The 19,376-nt window shown below is 32.1% G+C and overlaps 2 protein-coding genes and 1 pseudogene across 2 annotated transcripts; 1 reads left to right on the top strand and 2 right to left on the bottom strand.

Moving 5' to 3' along the window:
- Positions 1 to 19,376, bottom strand: part of LOC128174831 (uncharacterized) — a 394,133-nt pseudogene that overhangs the window by 136,174 nt on the left and 238,583 nt on the right.
- On the bottom strand, positions 913 to 3,801 carry LOC128171893 (uncharacterized). The gene is made up of 3 exons (XM_052837667.1): positions 3,723 to 3,801; positions 1,206 to 1,460; positions 913 to 1,026 (listed from the first exon to the last, which is right to left on the bottom strand). Exons 1-3 carry the CDS (start codon positions 3,799 to 3,801, stop codon positions 920 to 922), a joined length of 441 nt encoding a protein of 146 aa, XP_052693627.1. The 3' UTR covers positions 913 to 919.
- On the top strand, positions 12,667 to 19,019 carry LOC128171894 (uncharacterized). The gene is made up of 9 exons (XM_052837669.1): positions 12,667 to 13,118; positions 14,147 to 14,408; positions 14,575 to 14,755; positions 15,009 to 15,094; positions 15,481 to 15,618; positions 15,831 to 16,477; positions 16,615 to 16,754; positions 17,011 to 17,192; positions 17,542 to 19,019. The coding sequence occupies exons 1-9, from the start codon at positions 12,885 to 12,887 to the stop codon at positions 18,348 to 18,350; spliced, it is 2,679 nt and encodes an 892-aa protein (XP_052693629.1). The 5' UTR covers positions 12,667 to 12,884; the 3' UTR covers positions 18,351 to 19,019.

The following is a 19,376-nucleotide window of genomic DNA, read 5'->3' as shown; positions in this document are numbered from 1 at the left end:
ATTTGAATTTCTTTTTTTAATAGGGTTTCTTAAAAAAAAAAGATTTATATAAAAAAATACACAATACACGCGTTTACCATGACAACAATTTTGTATGAGTTAAGGTCAAGATCTAGAAAATGAAAGGTGCTTCAGGTTTATGAAATTCAAGATCTAAATTCTTTCATTGAGGCTTCACAACAATAGCATTGTTTGACAAGGTGTACGGGGCCTAGATTTTTGTTTAACACAATGAAAATTTTTATTTTGAAATGTCATTTTCTATGAAATATGAGGGAAATAAGTAACAAATCTCAGTGTTTTGACCAATTTTTACTAATGGTATATATCTAAAGCGCCTACAGTCTCTTAAAAAATGACATCAAACAAGCTCTTGACCTCTTCTTTAAAATGATGTCAAATCAAATATAAGATAGGATTACTTGATTTGATTAAAAATGTCAAGAAACAGTTTCATTTTCTACATAATTCCTTTGTAGGCGAAAAGTACGGGAACAATTCTCATCAAACCAATTATGACGCCATAATGGTTCTAGCATCCAAAAGACACTCTGATATCAATCACTAGATCATGACCTTAAGTTGTCGTATATTTTAGGATAACTAAAATAATTTAATTTAGACAATCACAATGTAGATCTAGATCTCAATAAAAGTTATATTCAAAATCAACATTTTGTCTACGTTATAAAGAGAAATCTTTGCACCCGTTTTATTTTTGTTCGTTTCGCCCTCGTGGTCAGTTGGCATGATGAAGTCTTGACGAATTCCACAGTCTCAAACAATCTCTGTGTTTGGGCGAATTTTAGACGGGACCTAATTCTTTTCAAGTGAAGAAGGGCGAAAATTACATGGGGCGACAATAACCCTGTATAGAGTATATCACCCTTTGCAAAGATATAGTATATTGAAGATAACGTTAGATGAACGGACGGAAATCTACGTAATACGTACAATTTTTGCACATCTTTAAACAAGGAACTGTGCAAGAAGAGTCCTCATGTCCATAAATAGGAATTGGACAGCCTGAAATTTAAGAAAAATGAAATAAAAACAGGACAGCCTGATATACATGTATGATTATATAGAAATGAAAAACGCACTCATTCAGATAGGCAGATTTAACAGTGATAGATTGTACTATGTAGTACCTACTAAAACAGAAAGAAAACAAAATTCGTCATTTGAAAAAAATATGAGTTTACCAAGAACCTCCACTTCACATAAATCAGCAAATGCAAATTGACTGTGATTGTTGGAGTAAGTGATTCCTGTTAGTCGTTCATTGTAGTATATAACGTAACGTCCAACAACAGAGCACGGTATATCCACCACAGCAGGAATGGTCTCTGTGGTGGTATTTGTGTTGTGATAACAAACGACACCATCCCAGGGATCGGTGGTGTTGGATACAACAATAGAAAATCCGCGCAATTTTTTTGTAAATTCGTTGGTTGAATCTATGATAAAAAAATCAAATAACCATGCATACGAAAGTAAAAAAAAAAACGAAACTTTTTTCATAGTCATGTTACTTAACGTCAAATAATTGTTAAATTTAGTATAAATAGTTTAGTAATAGTTTCAAACCATTTGAAAACCAACAATAAAAAATATTCCACTACTTTTAAGAGTTATTTAGAATCTATACTGCAAAACGAGGTCAAAGCGCACGATCAAAAGTTGTGTTATGTCAACAATAAACCATATTATGTTGACAGTAATATCTCTATAATTGGGCTTAAAACCAGATAATATTGAAACCCCGATTTACGAATATTCATGGCATTCTATGTACAAAATAATGACGGAATGAATAGTTTTGTTGAACAGATATCAATAAGTAAAGACAGATAATCATCTTTAAACTCGACTTAAACATTGACATCGCCGGAGGTCACGGCGCAACAGAAAGTATAAGCTGTATAGATACAACTCAGTAAAAATGCTCAGTGCTGGGAAAATTAAGTCAAAAATTATTAGCGCGTTTGTTTTAAACTGTATTACATTTTTGGAGGGTGATGGTAATGTTTTTTTTAACATTAAAGTACGGAAAATATTATAATAGCTGTACATATTTGCTCAAGAGAGTAAACAACGTCATCTGACGTTAAGGGATCTCCTTACAGTAAACGAAGAAACATGCGGTAAAAACTGACAACTTCGAAGAACAAACTTTCTCAAACAAATGTGAACAAATTTGATGTGAAGTGATAAAGTGCCGATATCAGCTATATACTGAGGAACATTAAGAATAAAATCAATATTGAGTATACCAATTAATTGTGCGTCTTCTTGACGTCATTTTGCAACATTACAGAGCGCCGTGGTGACGAAACATGTTATTTCATGGTTATTATTCCGAGCATATGTTTATCTTTTTGAAAGGTCACACTCCAGACAAGACTCTTTTCTTTGAATCATAATATTACATTCTAAAGATACTGTGAGCAAGCTCACAAATGATACCCGCGCTAAAAAATCATTACTTAAGTTCCATTTTATAACATTGTATAGAATTAATGGATGCTATCTATTTAACCGCCAATGTTCTATGAATAACAACCGGTCGATTTTTTTTTTCAATTTGTTAATACTAATGTAAGTACACAAACCAATTTCTATACTTTAAATTCCATTTGATTTCAACTTAACTGTTTATCCATGAATATATTGCATCTTTATAATAACAAACATGACTGGAATCAAACAATTATCCACATGTCATGCAGCCATTAAATGTTTTGAATTATTGGTAAACAGAGCTCTTTTTAATGAATTCTTTTCATTCCACCATTTATTTAAAAAAAAAATTAACAACATCGTGACGGGTCATTTTCATAGGAGCGGGCAGGGATGAGAATCAAACAATTAATTTATTGTGACCCTACAAATACAAGCTTTGTCTGAAATTTTACCCTCTAATCATTTCCATTAATACAAGACATGATACAGACAGGAAATATGCATTTTTGAACAATGGCCTTAAACTTGCCCAAAAGGGTCAAAGTCATGACATACCGACAGATCATAAGAAATATTTGTGTGAAGGATAAACTTGTAATGTTTTTCCATAAGAAAGGTATGGACCGAACATGAATTTTGCACATTTCATGCCAGTGACATTGACCTTGACCGAATGACCTAAGATCAAGGTCATGACATGTCACAAGCAATCTATGTATGAAAAAAGAATTTACAATGTTTCTCCATTAAAAAGAAATGGACCGAACACGACTTTTGCACTGACAGACAAAGGGGGGGGGGGGAGGGGGGCGGTCGAAATAGCTGATTTCTATTTAACCCCCCCCCCCCCCCCATCAAAAACAAATTGTTTGAGGGGATATAAAAAGTATGCATAGAATTTTATACGGTCCGTAGTTGTTGGTCATCTTTTTTTTCTAGGAAGAAAAAAAAATGTTTAATTGATCAGAGTTCCTTATTTCTGTTAAATAGTTTTCCTGTTTTACTATTTATTTACCTTTTTCACTTTTCTGTTACATCAAGATCATCATTTGCCCAAATTTGGTTTTTATTATATTTTTGTCTTTACAATTTCATTATTCAAGTATTCAAACCTTTTTGACGGAGATGAGGTGTTGAGCGGAGGATGCTTTGGGATGAAATGAGAGACATGTATCGTTGGTTAAAAATGGAATTAGAGTGTTGATTGGTCACACCCCATGTTTGCATTTGCAACTTCACATTCACTTTTTTCTTACCCCATTCTAGGTTATCCGTTCTAGAGTAAACTACAATACGTTCAATCCGTCGGGTGTTCAGTAAATCCACTCTCCACATAGCATAACACTGGTTAATCATTGTTGACGAGCACTGATCGCCATTTAGATGTAGGTTACTCTTTTTGCCATCAACAAGCCGTGAACTTGGATATTTCGAAAGTGTGTTTAGTTGAAACGTTGGACGATGCAGAGCCATATTTACTGTCATAAAAAAAAGTATAAACCATAAAATAAAATCAAAATGCATAAATAACTAACCAAATAGCAAAACTTCTAACATAAGTAAAATGCAAAACGTAAGATACGTAAAATGCGATCATGTTATTTCGCAATTACTCGAGCTCGATCAAATAAAACCGGTCATGGATTGTTTTGATAAAATTATGTAGATTATATTCCATATGACTTCAAGAAATAGTTTTAAAAATACAATAATTTAATATCTAAATATTTGCTGACTAAAATGTGTTTATTTGTACAAAACCTCCAAGAGGCTATTCATTAAAAGGAACTACCCTTCAAATTTGAAAACAAGAGGTCCATAAATGCTTTTCATAAATCATAAATCCTCAGTGAGCAATAGTTTTTTTTCATATATAACAAATCAAAAATGTTCACCTTAATTGTATCTACCTATATGATACAGAGCTGTCATCATAAATGGTGACAAGGTTATATGATATCAATATAAAAGTTATATTCTTAACAACATTTTTATCCTATTCTGCATCCTGTAGCCACTAAGATTCGATTTTAAATTTCAGAGTGATTTTGCGAAAACAAATTAAGAAGATAGTGCATTCGCAATGTCATTTTAATTTTTTTACAAGTTAAATCATTTAAGAATAATCATTAAGGTATTATAGTAACAAAACGGTGCAGTAAATGGATGTACGCTATTCGATGTGTCACAACCTTTATTTAGCGTAATATTAAAGGAACAGAATAATTAAGTTGAAGTATAATTGTATTTTGTTGAATGGCCAAACTAAAAACAGAGGTCATGAAAATATTCTCGCTTTCTTACAAAGTACACTCGGACTATTCACACTAGTTTTGTTACTCGGAATTGTCCAGAGTTAAAAGACTTAGTTATTTCTTTGATGACGGAAAATCCAGTTTATCTACATGTACATGTAAATCACGTCCGGGAAACTCCACGGTTGAACTCAAAACAGACTCTTTCACACAACGCGCATCTTCCACTCAAACATTCAATTAACACAATTAAGGAATTATAACACTCTCACACCGGTGATTCTTTGATGAAAGGAATGACACTAATCTTAAGCAAAACAAACAACACCTATACTCTTTAGCTTTGTCCCCGGCCCTCGAGGGAACTGAAGTAAATGTTTTCAATTAACAAAGAATTAGAGAAAAAATAAAATGTCATGTTGGAAATTGAGATTTTCCTTAAATTTACAATGTGACAGGTGCTACAAGTTTGTCAATTCTTACATTAGTATGGAGTTACTGTAGAGATTCGTTGTCACACAATGATAAATATGATTACCTGATTTAAAGTCTTAAACAATTAAAAAAAACTCAATTGAATTCATAAGCGGACACTTTATAGACTTATAAGCAGGAAGCAGACATTGTTTGTGTGTACTTTGCACGTCTCATATATTTTTTCGATGCCCAATAACCTGAACGTATAGTCCTGTCTAAAATTAAACTGAACAGATAAAATTAATAAATGCTAGCGAACTTTAAATGCCTATAAAATTATATTTTAAAAATAACTCCACAGAAACTACAATTTCCAGATCGTGTTTACATGTATCGCCAAACGAATTGACTAACTACCGAAAATTTTACTCGGTAATTATGTGTTAAGGAAAATGATTATATAGAAAAATTCTGTTTAACAATAATAGAATAAATATGTCAAAGGCGTTACATGTATTTCAAAATATAAAAAAAAACAAAATACTAACCCAATTCGCCCTGACATACTGCAAGCCGAATTAGAAAAATCTGTATTAATCCCAACTGCTTCATCTTCGGCTTCTCTCAAACCGTCGTTAACTAAGTATGAGATCTTATATACCCGGGTTTCAACTCATGTTGTTCTCATTTTGTAATGATATGTGTTTCGCAAAGTACAAACACCTTTGTGCATTTTTAACGATATTAGAAGATTCCGCATAATTTATTGGTGTTTTGTGTTTTTTGTCAACATTTGATTGTAATGTACTTAAAGATTTCACAGTCTAATGACGATGTGTTACTGATAGCTAAATTTTATACAAACTTCTGAAATATCAATGCATAATTTATTATTGTGTGTATTGCACTGTAATTTTGCAAAACTTTGTTGGAAAAGAATGACACACAGCTTAAACGCATTAGTGCGTTAATTTTAGCCATGTAGAATAGTACTATTCTGGTTTATATTACGTTATATTATGTTGTTATACTTTCATGTTAAATACTGAAATCTGATTGGTTAAGACGCAGTTAATAATATTTACTATTACCCTCAGCGTTAGCAACGCACTTGGCAACGGGTAACATTAAAAAATGTTACATGCGCGAAAATTATGCGCGTACGGTTCGCTGTAGAATTCACGTTATTCCTATATAAAAGCTGTAAAATTTTCTTAAAATTTTTAAAAAAGACATTCAGTATAACAAAATAAATAGTGCCTGTTTGGGAGGATAACAGTTGAAATTGACACCCCTCGAAAACCATTGTCAACCTCCGCTTCGCGTCGGTTGACAATGGTTTTCTCGGGGTGTCAATTTCAACTGTTACCCTCCCAAACAGGCACTATTTATATAATAACATTAATATTACATTAGAAATCTTAATGACGAACTTTTTTTTATCCATTAACAAGATCCAAATGATTGGGTTTTAGTATGATGTAGAAAACTTTGTAAAAAAAAAAGACGTTTCTTTAAAAAAAAAATCATTACAAATAAACAATTCTGGCGACAGGTTGGCTTCGAAAACAAGTTCACCGCGGGTATTATTTTGTTTGTTTGGACTTTTAATTTAAGAGTACGAATTTTTACATGCATACTAAGTAAATAGCCAATTAAACCATAAAATAGCATATAAACATTCTGTGCATTTATCATTTTCACTGGTCTCAATAAAATCCTCGTTTTACGTGCTCTTCATTCGGCTTTGAAATAACTTAATAATATATCTTTGTACTTTATGGATAACATTATTCATTTTATTAGGTTTATTTTCGTAGTACTTTTTCTCTTATATCAGATGTTTTCTTCCAATGAGATTAAGTCTCTTAACAATCAACGATTTTTATATATATGAAAAATATATAGACTAAAAAGACACTTCTTTTAATGGACACTGATTTCGGTTTGGTACTATATTTACGAGGTTTACTTTTTATTACCTTATGTTTCTTTCCCTGACACTGATTTGGGTTTGGTTCTATATTTACTAATTTTTAACCGGGTTTTCCAACGGAAAAATCCGGTTATTAAAATGGTGAAAATGGCGGGCGGGCGGGCGGATTGGCGGGCGGGCGGGCGGCTGCCAAAAGGGTACCCTCATTGTACGGATAACTCCTCCTACAGTTTTCAAGATAGGAAGTTGTTCTTTTGCAGATCAATTGTACATATATCAGAGGTATGCATATTGCTAGGATTTTGATTTCCGATAATTTATCAAAAAAATACCAGCTTTTGAACTTAGTCATTTTTTGGCAAAATGTTGCATATAGGGTACCCTCATTGTACGGATAACTCCTCCTACAGTTCTCAAGATAGGAAGTTGTTCTTTTGCAGATCAATTGTACATATATCAGAGGTGTGCATATTGCTAGGATTTTGATTTCCGATAATTTATTGAAAAAATACCAGCTTTTGAACTTCGTCATTTTTTAACAAAATGTTGCATATAGGGTACCCTCATTGTACGGATAACTCCTCCTACAGTTCTCAAGATAGGAAGTTGTTCTTTTGCAGATTAATTGTACATATATCAGAGGTGTGCATATTGCTAGGATTTTGATTTCCGATAATTTATGAAAAAAATACCAACTTTTGAACTTAGTCATTTTTTGGCAAAATGTTGCATAAACATGTAGGGTACTCCATTTCACTGGATACGGGTTGACATGGATTATGGATACAGTTTACATAAAAGAAAACCCGGTTTGCTGTCACATTGACAGCTTTTCACTTGTACTTTATTACAGTCTCATTACAGTCTCTCTTTCCTTTCGTCATGACGCAATCTAAGACAGAGATAGTAATAGGAACACAAGGATTTGCATTACACACAATGCAGTATTTTTAATGAAATTTTACATAGGATATTCTTACGCGCAAGTAATAAAAATATAGAGAACATATATTTGTATGAAATAAAACTTCCGTTTTGCCTCGATTGTACAAAAGAAGCAATACAGTTCTTCTTCTAATGAATATTGATTTGTTGAAGAAGGGAGATAACTCTAATTCGACACTTGACTGGATATGTATTCGATTGTTTATACTGTAGTGTTTGTTTTTGCCCCACAACCCCTCTACAAGGTCGAATCTACTCTGTTCTAGAGTGCTTTGCGGTTTCAATCGCAACTTCTCGGGCCTTTCCGGTAGGCTCCGGAAAACACCTCGAATGTATTTCCTAAGCGTCCATGACAACCCCCCTTTTTATAAAATTGGATATAAATACAACACATTTTACGATAGAGGATGAGATTTCACCTAGACTACGTTAAAGTAAATTATATACCCTAAAATATACCACAAAAGCGACACACAGGGCTGTCTAGCCGATACTTATTTTAATAGGAATCGACTCCATTTCGTATAAAATTTTAACATCCGGTGATGTTAATACATTCGAGGTTTTTTTTCGAGTCTGCCAGAAAGGCCCGAGAAATTGCGATTGTTGCAGTTTGGACCACAGGGGGTGCGCAGAAGACGCTGTGTTGGCGTCAATTGTATAGTAGAGTCAGATGCCATCATTATGCATGTTTCAATCAAAACGTGTTGTTGTATAAATCTGTTATTGTTAGGAAATTATAATAATATATGACTGCCGTCATGAGAAAAGGGCCCTTATCTTTTGACGTCACAATGCTCAGAAAACGACGTCAAAGTAGCAGCATTGTAAACGCAGTTTTTCTATTCGCTCTTTCTATTTTTTTTTCAGCGTCTGTGTTGTGCTTTTTGAATAACTAGAGTCTGGCCTTGTTTTAGTACGGCGATTAATATTTTTTCAGTCAAATATTACATGTTGATTTAAAAAATAAACATTTGATAAACGAAATATTCACGTATAACGTCAATATCTGCACAATTCGAACGCGTAATATTGCACACACGTTGATGCTGAGATATCATAAAAATGCTGCTTTTGCATCAGCTATGAAACTTAAACACCCCATTTTCCATTCTAGTGTGTGATAAAAATATATATTCTCTAATATTGGGATATCACTTCTTTTTTTTTTTTATAAATCATCATTGGAAATTAAGGCCCGTCTCGCATACGCTTACTTATCGCGTATGACACGTACGACACTGATCGTTGATTTACGATGATGATTTATAAAGTATTTTGAGTAAAATTGTACAGCTTTAGTTTGCATTTGCAATACATGTATGATTTATTAAAGTGAAAAACAAAAGGACACTGCATACTCGTTGTTGATAAAAGGGGTTGAAGGCTGAGACATACCGAATCGATGCAGAGCAGTATTTTTCAAATCAAACAGTTATCTGCGCAGTAATTACTGTGAAACAATACAAGTCAAATATTTCAAAAGATTTCTTTTAAATAGTTCACATCACAGGAGACGAATCTACACTACTTCTTAAATAGGTCAGAAGGTACACGAGAGAAGCGGCTGTGTCTCAATTATAGTGCTACGACCAACATACAAAATAAATTCTCGCATAATTCTATTACTAAAGAATTTGCGATCAAATTTTGAAATTATTTAACGGATTAAAACGAATGTAACTTACGGATTCGAAAAATTTGAGAATTTTTTTCACAGCGTAAAATTCTACTCTGATATATCGCATTTGATTTCATGGAAAAATCTGATTCTTAGTGACATTTTCATCTAAAGTGCCTTTTATGAAACAACATAAAATTATATTTGTCAGTACGAATGAAAAACTTGTGTATTATTTGAGCGCAACATATTTTATTTTCTTGTGCAATTTAACAACCCTAATCCACTTGTTGTGTGTACTTTTTGAGCTATTTTCCGTAAAATCAAAAAAAAAATCAATTATAAAATGCCTGAAAACTCACAACATTTTCATGGATTTCTATCATTTTTATATGATTATTAAATTCATCTCAAATTAGTAACGTACATGATTCAAAATTCCTTAGGTTTGTAAGTACGGTCATTATACTACTATACTTTTGATATCAAATCGATAAAATTGCCGTTTTATAAATAAACAATTCATGTTTATTGATAAATATAATTAAAACACTAGATGTGCGACACTTACAATTAATAACATGCATGGACGTACAATTCATCTTCAAAGATGATGGTTCCTCATCTTTTCTTTTTTATACAAGAAACAAATTTCGATGTACTGAAGTCAATGTTTATGTGTGTATGTTACAATGTACAATGTACAGTAATAGAAAAAATCCGAGAATCGCGATATTTCTTAAAACTTTGGAATACCTGTATGCACTCTATAAACGACTTTTATTTAATTTTCATCTTTTTTTAAATTGATAATCCCTCGACCGAGAGAGAGAGAGAGAGAGAGAGAGAGAGAGAGAGAGAGAAGGAGAGAGAGAGAGTGCAGAATCTATACATTTATTCATTTATCGTGTAACATCGAAAATAAGAAAATTAAGTTTAGTCAACAGGTAAAAATGTTACTCCTCACTGAATATAAGCTAAGTATATCGGCACTGTACTTAAGGAATAAGGAATCATTCTTTGAGTATTATGAGGTGATAATTTTGGTCGGGGCGTGATCAAATCCAATAAAGCCCGAAGGACTTTATGATAGATATGATCACGCCCCGACCGAAATTATCACCTCATGATATTCAAAGAATGATTCTTTATTACTTATACATGTATTTACATAGTTTTAAGCCATAATACATTTAGATATTTAAACATAAAAAGGCAAACCCCAATGGGGCCTCAATTTCGCGTCGTTTAAAGTTATGGGTTATATAGTACAAAAACGATACGTAGGGTTATCACAGGCAAAGACACTGGAAAATGTAAATATTATAAATTAGTGTAAAAAAAAATGAACATAATCAATGCAGAAGTCTTATTGAAAGTTACATGCAATCTTGCATTTTGAAAAATAAATCGTTGATAATGCTCATATATAATTAATTATTTCATTATGGTTTATAAAAATCGCATCGCAAAAATACAACGGTACGCATGAACTTACAAAGTGATTGAATTGAATTGTAGATTCAGTACGTTGGGGGAGAGGGGGTGGTGGTGTTGTATTTTGTTGGTCTGTCGTATTTGATACACTTAATTAGGTGTGTACGAGTATATTTAAACAATAAACATAAGCAATAGGTAGCGATCTATACCGAAGAAATTAACGTAACCCGCGTTCTGTAATGTGGGTATCTCTAAAGCCCGCATGTATCACCGAAGACAGCAATTTATTGTTTATATTAACATCTCTCTTTTAATAAATTAGTGAAATGAATTGATCGTAATAATTAAGTAAAAGTCACTAAATTACTGTTAATGTATACCAGTACGTTAAATAAAAGCTGTAGCCAAAGCGTCTTTTATGGGAATTTGAGTTCGGCATCATCATGATTATTTTATGTAATTCGTGCAATCCGTGATATTTCTTAGGTTGCCGGAGATTTCAACCGATCGATAAACTGCATGGTTAGAACTGGACCGAGGAGATTTCAGTCCTATCAGTTTCTATACAGCTGTGAATTACAATTTTCGTAAAAAATAGAGGGAATCATACTAAGTGGATGTAAATTTAAATCTATAAATATAAGATGCTATTTTTGTTTAAATCTTTTCTCCACATTTTTGTTGTTACAACTTTCCAGTGAGAGAGTCAAAGCCGATTTTTTTCCATCGGCAATTTTATAAGAATTAAGTGTTGATAACATATAAGAGAGAAGAGAAATCGGGAAAATAATTCAACACCATATAACATCCGAATTTCAAAAACAGCTTTAATTGATTTTAAACTTGCATCAGAACTATGAAGATACTAAAAAGTAATATCCGTTAATATGCGATAAAATTTCCGTGCAAAAGGTTAATTAAAAGATTAAATATTTATCTTTCTGAAAATAATTCGTGTATGCATTTTGACAATGCCTGGAAATTGTGGAAACATAGGCATCGAATTTGACCATCTTTATGTTTGTTACAGGTTTGCTTATTTAATTTGCTTCTCTGCAGCTTAAATAGCTTTGATGCATTTAAAGGTTGAGGAGAGGACTAATATATGTTTTCCTTAGATATCCTTGATCTTTCTATCTTATGTTCGGGGGGGGGGGGGGGGGGGCTTATTGCATGTGGAGTCATCAAAAGTGTGCAGAACTTTAACTTTATTTGGATTACGCCGGATATTTAAAATGTTTTGATCTCTTTTGGTAAAATTGAAAGAAATCTAGAACTGCAGAAAATTATTCATTAATAGTACTTCAAACAATTAAAGACGATGAAAGAAAGTATAGAAGAAAAAAATTATTGCGAAAAAAATTTTGACGTTCGTGACGTCGTGACGTTTTCGACGAGCTACGTCAAAGTCGTGTTAACATGTCTTACTAAAATTGTCATAAAATGCTTCAAACACTCAAGAATTTGGATATCTTTGTATATTTGTATTCTTAACGAGGTGACTACTCGAAATTGATAAAAAAGTGAGTTTGTGAAATTTTGACCTTAAGGGCCCTTTTTTCGTGACGGCAGTCATATATTTAAGGATGGATTCTTCTTATCATTTTTTACCTCAAGTGGGTCTCCATATATGAACATGTCGTAAAATTCAAACTGTTGCAATTCACAATGAAACTACATTAATAATTATGAATATATTTCATTTCACAAAATAATAACTTATTAAATGTGTTGAGACCAAGGAAAAGGTAAAATTATGTCGTTTACGACATGCCGTAGTCGGCGCGAATAACAACAAAAACAAATGGAGAGGGGGAGGCCGAGATTGAGGGGTCGTTTTGTGTCAAAACGACGGGAACGCAAATACGACTCCATAAAAAAGGGGATTCGACAGAGATGGGAGAACACAAAAATAGCCGAGACACATAGCTATTCTAAAATCGCTTCCACCAATGAAACAATTGAGTCAGACGACTGTCACTCCGTTGACAATGTCCCAGTAGATCTCGAAGAGGTTGAGATTGTTTACACTGAAAATGTAAGTTCTAACTGCTTATATATTAAATATATTTGAGAAAAATGATATTTACGCATTCTATGTTCACTAGTATCATAACATACACATTGCAAACTCTAACATCGCTCATACTGTATTCGTTGAACATATACCGGTATATCGCCACTGCACAGGCAGACGACAGAGATAGCGTCATTTTTGTTGTTCTCTAAATAGATTGCAATCTGTAACACATACCATGTTTATTTCTCTCTGTTAAATTTGTAAAAAGGTAATAGTTATCCAAATTATTCCCAGAGAAAACGATCAGAGAATAATTTCCCACTGTTTACACTCAATCATGAAATATGGCAGCCCATACGGATAAAAAATATGGCATTGTAACACCCCCCCCCCCCCCCCCCAATAAATCATAAAATACTTTGTATCTATTAAACGTCTTAGGTGTATATTTCAAAGTCACAGATATACCAAAAAAATCATTTACAATTTTTATGATGAGATTAGTAATATTAAAAGATTTAATTTAACTCTTTATAAATTTATTCCTTGTTTGTTATAACCCCCCTTTTTAAATTTTATGGTCACAAAACTGAAATTAACTAGCACAGTAGAACCTTTTTATATAGAATTACCTTAAGTTAATAAGAGATCTGTATTAAGATGAAGTAAAAAAAAATTAGATAAATTTGAAATTTTTATTTACTATTAAAATTGTCTTTAAAATCTTTTTCAATTTTCTTTTTCTTTAAGTCAGGTCGCATAAGTTTATTTTTTAAGGTATAGCAATATGGATTTTAAAAGTTTAAACCTTCACTAATACAAAATAAAGATGGATATCATAAGTCAGTATTTTAAATTCATATATATCATTATACCTATAAGTATTATTTCATTAAAATTTATATATCAAAAGAAATATGCATACATTGAAGAATTCGAAGGAAAAAAAATGACAAAATACAACATGGAAAAAAATGAATTTTAACCAAGATCAGAGTTTTTGCATAAAGAAATCTCAGAACAAGAATTTTCTTTTTTCAATTAAGGTAATAGACTCCCCTCGTCTTGAAAAGGACTGGAGATGTGGCCGTAGGTTGATTGAGCTTGGGGTACTTGCTGATGGCTTGTCTGCCTGCAAGAAATGTGGCTTACCCTTACAACTTTCCCACTGCCAAGGAATAACAAACTTTGGTCTTTCAGCTATGCTTAAAATACCTTGCATGAATTCTGCTTGCAAAATGATCAACAATGTTTCAACAGGAAAAAGGCATAATAAAATTTGGGATGCCAATACAAAGTTAGCAGCAGGTCAGTATATTCATGTACATTGGATGAATAAAAATTGACAAACATTCAAAACAATAATGATAACTAAGTTTAAAATAATGAAAATTGTATTCAAATGAATATTATATTAAATAATTGATGGTATGTATTTTATTATTGGATTATTTTTCTTTTCATGTTCTGACAGCTGTACAACACACTGGGATAGGCTTTGACCAGATAAGTGGAATACTGGCTGAGCTAAACATGCCACCCATCAGCAGAACACTACTTAGCAGCAGACAAGTAGAGATTGGAAAAGCTACAGAATGTATTGCTTCCTTATCGATGCAAGAAGCTCTAGAAGAAGAAGTTATGGCAACAAACATGTAAATTTTTATAATTCATACACTTAAAATTGATATTATATAGGCATATGGTCATAAGTAATTTGAAATAAGTCTGAATTGCCCCCCCCCCCCCCACCCCACCCCTATGTACCCTTTTAAAACTACAAGAGCATGATATAAATTCTGAGTTTTAAACAGAGATACATTTCACAAAAACATAAAATGATATTATATATATATGGCTGTTGAATTATTAAGAAATGTTTATTACATATATTATATCTTCCCACAGAAAGAAACAGTCATCCAGCATAAGTGTCAGTGTAGATGGGGCTTGGCAAAAACGCGGAAGTGGCCGGTCATATGATAGCCTTACAGGTAATATTATACAATTATGGAGTCTTCACGATTATCATATGGTTTGATATTCAAAAAAAAAATTACTGGGTCAAATGTATTATTTATATCATACCTGTATTTGTAATTGATTATCGCTTTTTTCATACAAAAATAAAGTATGATTTTTTTAAAATTTATTTCTTGATAAATATATTATACTTGATTATGTAAATATTTTATTATTTATTTGAAAGTTTATATAAAAGTTGATATATGTTATATACATACATGTACTAGAAAGAACTTTACAGTTTAAATAATTATGTCATTCCTTGTAGATGTGAATTATCTATGTTATTAAAATGCAATATGATTTTTATAGCCAAAATTTAAGAACACTGATTTTCATCTTAATTCATGTCTAGGCCATTGCTCAATGATGGGTGTAGAAACAGGGAAAGTCATCGATTACAGTGTCCGTAGTAAAACATGCAAGATTTGTGAGAATGCGGAAAGGAAAAATACACCACCTGCTCCACATGAATGTACAAGAAATTGGACAGGTAATGTCACTTAGAAAACTTCAACAAAATAATTTAATTCATGCAAATATTTACAAGCATTATACCTGCAGAAAAATTTAAGCAATGTGAAATACTTTACTTTAAAATCCTATTCTCTTAATTCTAAAGTCTATATATAAGGTAAAAGAGATATATTATACTTTTTAAGAAAAAAGATTTTTTGATATTAAAAAAGAATGTTATATTTACAGGAAGTTCAAAGTCCATGGAGCCTGATATGATAGTGGAGATGGTAGGAAGGACACTGCAGAAAGGAGTAAGGATGGAAGGTCTGGTTGGGGATGATGACACAACTGCTATTACGCGAATCAACAAAGAATTAGATGCAAATATCCAGAAACAGTCCGACAAGAACCATGTAAAAAAGAACATTGCAAATTCCCTGTACAATCTTCAAAAAACGCATAAAAGTCTCTCCACTAAAATCATAAGATACATTCAGAAGTGCTTCAACTATATGGTTTCTCAGAACCAGGGTAGCCCAAGTGGAATTGAAAAAGGCCTGACTGCTTTGTCCTTTCATCCCTTTGATAATCACAAAGAATGTGATCAACTTTGGTGTCACCATAAAAGAGACCCAGCCAGAAAGTTTACATCCCTTCCTTATGGTCGACCATTGGAGAATAAAGCTCTGCAGCAAGACCTGGAAGGCATTTTTAACAAGTTAAAGAAGCATTCACAGAAATTAGCCAATCTTGGAAGCACGCAACCAAACGAAAGTTTTAATAAAACTGTGGCATCCAAAGCTCCAAAAAATCGCCTCTTCAGCAGAACAATAACCTACAGAGTAGCAGCAAGTGTGGCACAAAAAAATATTGGTCAAGGCTATCTGGTGCAGGCAAGCAAAATTTGCATTATATTTAGAATTAGGCTTTGATTACTGTATGTATGAATATATATGTATATACTAGTGCAAGAATTGTAACTATGAATTTAGCGATTCATTCTTTATAAAGTCCCTGTTTTTATCAATAGGTCAACAAGAAGATTGGCATTTCCCCGGGAACTTATACAAGGAGGCTAGCTGCTCTCAAAGACAGAATAAATAGACGGAAAAAAGCCATGTCGATCACCAAAGAAGCAAAAAGAAAAAGACTGCACCTGAAAGCAGAGAGGTTTGAATGAAATTTACCTTACCATTACCATAATGTTAATGTTATTGATTTTTTTTTTACAAATAGAGGTTGCGTAAAGATACGTAATTAATGCATGCATGCCAACCAGTGTCAAGACTTAATATGATGACAGTGAAATGATATTTTATGCTGACAATTATATGATGAACAGTTTACATATACAGTATACTCTTAATAATAAGTGATAATCATACCTGAATTCACATACAGTTTAGATTTTTTTATTCATATATAGAAAGCAAATGACAGCAGCAAGGGAGATTAGAGAGGGTCCTACCTATTGCTCGGAAATTGCCTTGCAGACCCCTACTGGTATTGGTGAAATACCACCACCTTTGAGTAAACCGTCCTTTCAGCCAATTGAAAATTTAGGCATTTACCAGCACGTCTACTTTGACCTTGAAACAACAGGGCTAGGTTTGTACTGCGTGTTTGCATAAAAACAAAAACAAGTACACAAGAATTTCAAGTACATGCAGTCCAATATAAGATTTTTTCAGCATGTGATTCTAATGTCTTTTACCATACTGAAATGATGTCCCATTATCGAATGTTATTTTATTGTCTGGATGATATGCTTTGAATACATGTAACAAGATTGTATTGCTGTAAAGTTAAATAAGTAATATATATATATATATAATATATATATATATATATATATATATATATATATATATATATATATATATATATATATATATTGGTGTATCCAATTTTATAAGATAATGGTAGATCATGAAACTGATATGTTTAAACCTTTCAGCCAGAAGCTCACACATCACACAGATTGCTGCTGTGTGTGGATCAGACAGATTTTCCCAGTACATTTTACCAAAGATCCCAATCACAGACAAAGCTACTGAAGTCACTGGATTAAGAGTTATGGATGGGAAAATGTTTCATGGCGATAAAGTAGTGGATGCTGTACACTTGGTGGCTGCTATTGATGCACTTTTGAATTTCTTCACAAAATTCCAGTCAAAAGTTGTTTTAGTTGGACATAATGTCAAGTCTTTTGACTGCCATATTTTTCTGAACTCTCTGCAAAATTGTGGTAAAACACAGGAAATTGGTAACTGTGTTGCAGGGTTTGTTGACACAAAACAGTTGTTCAAAGTTTTTGATTCAAAAGTTGGATCATTTTCCTTAGAAAATTTGTACAAACGCTATGTGTGCGAACCTTACAAGGCTCATGATGCACTAGAGGATGTTTTAGCGTTACAAAAACTAGTGACCTCTGTAGGTGTGGATTTGACTGATCCAAAGTATTTGTCTTCTTCATTCACATTTTCAAATGCAGTTGATAGCCACTCTTATAGTTTAGAAGTACGCAAGAACTTGCCCTCCTTAGAACATTTGATTTCAGAAAAGATAGTTAGTAGACACATTGCTAACAGGATTGCAGGGAGTGGACTTTGTTTTAGTTTTTTACAACTTGTTTATAACAGAGATAGCAAAGATGGAATATACAATCTCTTTTCTGAAAATGTGAAAAAAGCTCCACGTGTTACAAAGTCTTTAAAGATATGTTCATCTTTAAACAAATATTTTTCATCAAGTTGTGAAAGTTAAGATTCTAGACTAGTGTTTTGAGTGTACATGTACTGCATGGTTAATAGTATAGTTACATGTAGCATTTGTTTAGCATTTTTTACACTGATAACCAAATTAGCCAAATTTCATTTTTAACTTGAAAATATAATTTCATTCTACATTTTGAGATTTGTGATCAATATATAGTTACATGTATATGTACAGCTAAGCTAGATGCTATATATTAATACATTTAGTATTTTTAGCATTTTTTACACTGATATCTGTTAATCACATCAGCCCAAATTTCATTGTAAACAGGTAGATATAATTTAATTCATTGTACATTTTGAGATTTGTGATCAATATATATTTTAAGTACAGCTAAGATGCCATATATAAATTGTATTTTTAGCGTTTTTTACACTGATATCTGCCAACCATACCAGCCAACTGGAAGATAACATTTTCTTGGTACATTTTTGAGATTTGTGACCAATTTTATAGTTATACTATCAATTATTACAGTGTATATCATAATTAATTAATATTAATTAAATGTACATGTACATACATTTTTAAAATTTCATAATACAGCTTCATTTTGTGGCTTTGTTTTTCAATGTAACATTATTAGATTCAGGAAAAATATGTAACTTTTTTAAAATCAATTAATCTTATAAATTTTGTATCAGAGGAAATTCGGACGGAAAATTGTACTCTTTATTGACTTGAAACATGATAATAACAGCATTAATTCATAATATCACATTTTATAAAGAATATATTATCCAACTGCTTGTCTGGCCTTATTAATTTTTGTTCTATAAATTACAATAAAATATTTTCATGTTTTTATTGAAAAATTTTAAGATGAGGAAATTCGAGCTAATCTGAAAATCTTATATGCATGAATACCTAACAATTCCTTTACTGTAAATGATTTGCTCACTACTTATCTTCACTATGAATGTAAAACAAAAAAATTCTGAATATATAATACATCGAAAAAAATCCATTAGATGGGGATTAACGAACACCAAAATATTAATTCTTCAAGTGTAC

Source organism: Crassostrea angulata, chromosome 2 (genome assembly GCF_025612915.1).
Source record: "Crassostrea angulata isolate pt1a10 chromosome 2, ASM2561291v2, whole genome shotgun sequence".
In the NCBI taxonomy this organism is placed as follows: domain Eukaryota; kingdom Metazoa; phylum Mollusca; class Bivalvia; order Ostreida; family Ostreidae; genus Magallana; species Magallana angulata.
This window is presented reverse-complemented; position numbering and strand designations above follow the sequence as displayed.

Excerpts from the sequence above, each read along its gene's own strand:
- LOC128171893 (XM_052837667.1), bottom strand. The coding sequence starts at position 3,801 with ATGTGGAGAGTGGATTTACTGAACACCCGACGGATTGAACGTATTGTA. Across the intron at positions 1,461-3,722 it reads AACGGATAACCTAGAATGGG|ATTCAACCAACGAATTTACA; the intron begins GTAAGAAAAAAG and ends TTTTTATCATAG. Across the intron at positions 1,027-1,205 it reads ATGTGAAGTGGAGGTTCTTG|GCTGTCCAATTCCTATTTAT; the intron begins GTAAACTCATAT and ends CTTAAATTTCAG.
- LOC128171894 (XM_052837669.1), top strand. The coding sequence starts at position 12,885 with ATGGAGAGGGGGAGGCCGAGATTGAGGGGTCGTTTTGTGTCAAAACGA. Across the intron at positions 14,409-14,574 it reads CAATACAAAGTTAGCAGCAG|CTGTACAACACACTGGGATA; the intron begins GTCAGTATATTC and ends ATGTTCTGACAG. Across the intron at positions 15,095-15,480 it reads GTCATATGATAGCCTTACAG|GCCATTGCTCAATGATGGGT; the intron begins GTAATATTATAC and ends ATTCATGTCTAG.